The 5328-nt window shown below is 43.5% G+C and overlaps 1 protein-coding gene across 2 annotated transcripts in view; it reads left to right on the forward strand.

The window, feature by feature from the left end:
* Window positions 1-5328, forward strand: part of mbd5 (methyl-CpG binding domain protein 5) — a 35823-nt gene that overhangs the window by 13788 nt on the left and 16707 nt on the right. For both annotated transcript variants that reach the window (XM_015371697.1, XM_015371698.1), the window contains exons 2-4: window positions 106-720; window positions 4071-4173; window positions 4739-4913. In XM_015371697.1, coding sequence (XP_015227183.1) covers window positions 608-720; window positions 4071-4173; window positions 4739-4913 — 391 coding nt within the window. In that variant the 5' untranslated portion in view covers window positions 106-607. The remainder of the gene's footprint in view (window positions 1-105; window positions 721-4070; window positions 4174-4738; window positions 4914-5328) is intronic.

Raw genomic sequence — 5328 nt, forward strand, 5'->3', positions numbered from 1 at the left:
GAGTAGAAAATGAAGGCTAATCATGTTTTGGGTGTATTATTCCTTTAAGGAGAATTCAGGTCAGTTTCTTTGACTCTAATTGTAAGTTTTTTTTGTCCCTTCCAGGAGCCATGGGGAAACCACTACCCAACTGTGTTTGGGGACCAATATGCTGAAAAGACGTCGTTTGTGTCTGAGGGCTTTTTATCCCTGGGAAATGGACAAATGTTGACGTGCGAATAAAAAGGACTTTTCTTTGGAAGAACTCGGCACTCCTGACCCCTATCCCTCCCCCCTTCGGCCGATCGGATGGCTCCGAATGACAGCATACAATAATGGATGTCATCACGCCGTTCAGTACTGTAGCCATGATGCAGCTCAAAGGGTAGGGTCAGCCGTGAGCCCGTCTCACCCGACCCTCCCACCACCCCTTTAGTTCCTGCAGGGAGCCGACTCCCCCTTCCAAGCGGAATCGTGCATACTCCTCCCCCCCCCCCTCACTCCCCCGTCCTCCTCATCTCCCTTCGAGCACCGACACCTCCAACACGGCTTCGGAAGACGGAACATGACGCCGGTTCATGTCTGATACACACACCTCTGAGGCGTTGAGCGTAAAACCAGCGGAGCAATGAATGGCGGAAAGGACTGCGAGGCGGGAGATGAGCGGCAGGCCGTCCCTGTCCAGGTCCCCATTGGCTGGCAGCGCAAGGCGGAGCACGGCGGAAGCGTCGTGTATGTGAGGTAAGGACTTGTCTGCAGATTGGGGCTGTTTTTATGCTGTTATCTCCTCTTTATGGTGGAAAAATGTTCAAAGTAGTAATTTAGTTGATTTTATTGAAGTAAAGGTTATCAGTTTAATGCCAAGTTAAAGTTCAGGGTCTCTTCTAAGGGATATCTGCCTTCTATGAAGTCAGACTTGACACCAAACCGATTCCAGTGTTAAACTGCAGCCGGATCTTCAAACAAAGCAGAAAACCAGTTTGGTGCCGTTTAGACGCATTACTCTGTCTGGTTTTCTCTGCAAACCGATGCTTCATCAAAATATTGTTCTTGTCAACAACAATCCCTTTTAGCTTCCTGTTGTGTTTCTCTGATCTCTAATTGGGTTTTATAAGCTTCACATACAGGTTCAGGTTGTTTTGTATTAAAAACAATAATTTGATTTGAGTGTTTTGAGTTTTTCTTAGGTTGGGATTAATGCGGGAAAGTGGAGTATTTTTAAATCTAGACGCTTAATGGGATGTGTATCCAAATCCATCCGTCCATTCTCATCTCTCTTCATCCTTCCATCCATTTTTACACCTGTCAGTCCATCCTTCTATAACCCCATCCATACTTCTGCCACACTTCTTGTTTGTCCTTCTTGTCCATCCATACATCCATCATCAGTTTACTCTGATCTGTCCATCCTCTGGTCTTTAAGTCTGTTGCTCCACCATCCACAGTAAGGTTAGTCTGTTTTTTCCAGGATTCACATCTAAAGTCCAACCACTGCAGAAATATTGACGTAAAGTCTTTAGTTTGTGTTTCTGTATGGATTATTTATATTTTTTCCTAAATTAGATAAATGAAACATCAAAGAAATTCTAATTGGTGGTTGTTCTCCATGAACAGACCTCCAGCTGCAGATCTTTTATAGCTGGGATATTAAAAGGGTCATAGAATGATTCTATAGGGTTTGAGATGCTGGTCCGTAAGGTCTCTGAATAGGGTGTGTAACATTGGTTGGGCTCTAAATGGCATATTTGCTGTTTTATGAGCCCTAATGTAGGGCCCTATAATTTCCACGATCACGGAATCGCGGAATTGGCAAATTAACGCGGAATCAATTGTAAACGCGGAATTTCTACATTTGAATTGAAATTCTGTTTTTGTGTGGGAGAAGAACGTACATCGGGGGAAATGCACACCGGGGGACGCAAATCTGGGCGACACAACCCCTCCCGCTCCGTCATTTCCGCTCACCCTCCCTCATCAAAACATTGAAAAAATGGCGAAGCGGCTCTCCACAGCTCCGCTTTCGGCGAAAAAGTTGATAAACACGACGCTAAGCCCTGAGTACAGAGCCGGGCAGTTCCCTCATGACTTTTACGTGTCAGGTGAACTATTGTTTTGCAGGTTTTGTCAAGCTAATGGAGCACTTTTATTTATAACCATTGGTTCATAACCAAAAATATTTTGTTAGTACATAGAGTGCAGTGTTATGTTATGTTGCATCATGCAGTAAAAGTACTGAGTAAATGTGTTTTTTTGTGTACATTTTAATCATTAACATTAAAAGCACATTCTTTTTACGACTGAAATAACAGTAAAGGGTAAAAAAAACTTAATTCACAAAATTAAAAAGGAAAAAACGGAATTTTAAAAAATTGAAACGGAATACGGGAAAAAAATGAAACGGATTTTTTAGGGCCCTACTAATGCAAGCCTGGTTAAAAGCCCTAGAATGAACCGACAGGTTTTCTTCCTTTTATGGTATGATCATGAATATTTAGATGAGCTGTGCGCTGATTGGTTGGTTTACAACGAGCGAAGCTGCTGAGCAAAGACGCATCATAGCAACAAGCGTTCACTCACTTAAACGTCAAATTGTTGATATGGTAGGGTGACAAGACGTCCTCTTTTTCCTGGACATGTCCTACTTTTCATATCTTAAAAAATGTTTGGGGGGACTTTCAAAATGTGCTGCACATATTACCCCTTTAAACAAGATATCAGATCTACATCAGGAACCAGCAAAAATATCTTCTCAAATCTCTACATGCTTCTCTAAGGTTTGAGTCATAATAGACCCGAAGGCAACAGGCCCAAATTTTTCCACGTTAAAGCATGTTAAAGCAGTCTGATATCTAACATGACGGCTAGTGCAAACTAATTTCTGTTTAATGGCCAGCTGAAGATCCTGCATTTCAAGTAAAAAACTATGTTTCTCACATTTGGATCTTTCTAAAGCTGGTGAGCATCAAACAGTAATGTCATATTACACCAACTGACGTATTTTACCAGCTTGATGAGTACTGCTGCTAAAAGAAGACGGCTTTAATAGAGGGAATGTCAACATGAGGCTTTAGAGTCGGCGGTTTGAATCAGAAAGCCCCCAGCAGGTTTGTTTACTGTCCACACACGGTCGGAGCTGCTCTAATTGATCGGCTCTGCAGGAAGCAGACACAAATGCGGCGACGGTTTGACGCTGCTGCTCTCTCTGTCGAGTCATGCTCGTTCCCTCTCCGTCCAGCTACGCCGCAGTGTGTCTGACGTCTGCTCGCTGCTAAAATCTCCCCAGCATATTGTGCCTTCAGAGGCTGCTGATTACAGTTAACTGGACGGGTCCGTTGGTGCAGAATCGCTGCAGCCCGCATCATCACACTCAGGGTAAAGCTAAGGCTTCCTCCTTTCCTTAAGAACCCTGCCAACGAACCAGCGATGTTACATTTCTGTTCTCATCAGAGAGGTGGGTCAGAAACTTCCTCACTCGTGACCATGAAGTGTGCAAAGCGTGCACCTCGGAGTGTGATGTAATGAGACTTCAGACTGGCTCTACCTCAGTGGGTTCAGGCAGAGTTCAAACAGGACATGCAGAGTTCAGAATACAGAGACGGTGAGTGATCATGGGATCATCACCAATACAGTGACGTTTCTTCACTCTTAACACAGATATCCCCTCAGAACATAGCAGATGGTTTAGTTTTGTAAAAAAAAATACAACATTCATTTGTTAAAACATGGTAGTAGCTGTATTATGCTGTGGTAATAGTCTAGAGTTAAAGAGATGTGAATATTTTTTCAGGCAACTCAAGGTGCACAGTTTTACATCCATCAACAGGATAAAGAAATAAAACCCAGCCATGGTTTCTGCTAGGCTATTTTCTGCTTTCCTGAAGGATTCTCCCTACAAATTGTCTGGTTTCAAGACGTTTGGTTCAGTGAAGTGAAAATTTGTGCAGAGTGGATGGATTTTTACTGTTTGATTCCAAGGTCGCAGTTGAAGATACTGTGAAGTGGATCCACTTCATTCTGCATTGGTTGCCTTTCTTAAAATCCAATAAAACCCACGAGCCGTCAGTTTAACCCCCCTCTCTGCTGTGTCTCAGTCCCAGTGGCTCTGTGCTGTCCAGCTTGGAGCAGCTAAAGACCTACCTGCTCACAGATGGAACGTGCAAATGCGGCCTGGAGTGCCCGCTCATCCTCCACAAGGTAATCTTCTTCTTGATTGCTTTTGTGGTTAAATGAAATGCTTTCTTTCACTGAAATAGGTCTGAAATTACGGTATGAGGCTTCCAAACTACTAAAGGAAAAAGGAAAGCCAGTTAAAAACGGCTGGAGAGTTAAAACAGTTACAGCTTCCACATGCAAAATTAGTCTTTGTAACTTTCTCCCAGTTAGAGGACAACAGTGGTTCTTCCTTAACTCCTGCCTCATTAGTCGAACTCTTGTTTTTTAAACTGTGTCATCTATTCCAGCTCAGCTCTCTTGGTCCACTCCAGCTGTTGGAGATCTTTGCACAGCTGCAACACACTTCTCCCTCAGTTTGAGTTGAAAACATAACCACTGGTTGTTCAGCAAACTGCCATCTGTTCCTATAAGGATCCTTCAAATTGCCTTCCATGTCATATGATCCAATGCATTAGTACAACATGCTACTATTTATGCACCCTTTTTACCCCCAACATTGATGAGTGGATTTCATGAATGATGAAACCAGATCCAATATATATATATATATATATATAGTGGGATAACATATGCTGTCGGTTGTCAGGTGTTCAACTTCGACCCAGGGGCGGCTGTTAAACAGAGGACGGCGGAGGATGTGAAAGCAGATGAAGACGTGACCAAACTCTGCATTCACAAGAGAAAGTTGCTGGCTGTGGCCACGCTGCACAAGAGCATGGAGACGCACCCGCCTCTGGGCCTCACAAGCCCCGGAGGAGGAGGTAAATTTACCTTTTCATGACTTTATAAGTATTTTCATTGAATAAATACAGATTGGTAGCCTGATAAACCAGACTAAATGTGAGATTAAATGTGTAATTTAGTCTGGCCCCGATGAATGAGACATCGGAACAACCCGTTGTTTTTCAAACCATGTCTGTGCCTATTGCCCAACGCTCTGACCAATTGTAAGCGTGACAGAAAGCTGGTGGGGAATGTAAACAAACAGCCTGTTACCTGTTCCCACGGCCACTTAAAGCCGATGGTTCCCGGGTTTAAAGGAATAGTACACCCAAAACATGATTAGCCTTCATTTTCTACTCACCCCCATGCTGAACAACACTCTGGAGTACTTTTTTGATATCTCAAATGCATCTGGAGATTTGGGAGGCTTCTTGCTGTCTGCTGCCATGTTCA

Source organism: Cyprinodon variegatus, unplaced genomic scaffold (genome assembly GCF_000732505.1).
Source record: "Cyprinodon variegatus isolate N-32 unplaced genomic scaffold, C_variegatus-1.0 Scaffold63, whole genome shotgun sequence".
Classification (NCBI taxonomy): Eukaryota; Metazoa; Chordata; class Actinopteri; order Cyprinodontiformes; family Cyprinodontidae; genus Cyprinodon; species Cyprinodon variegatus.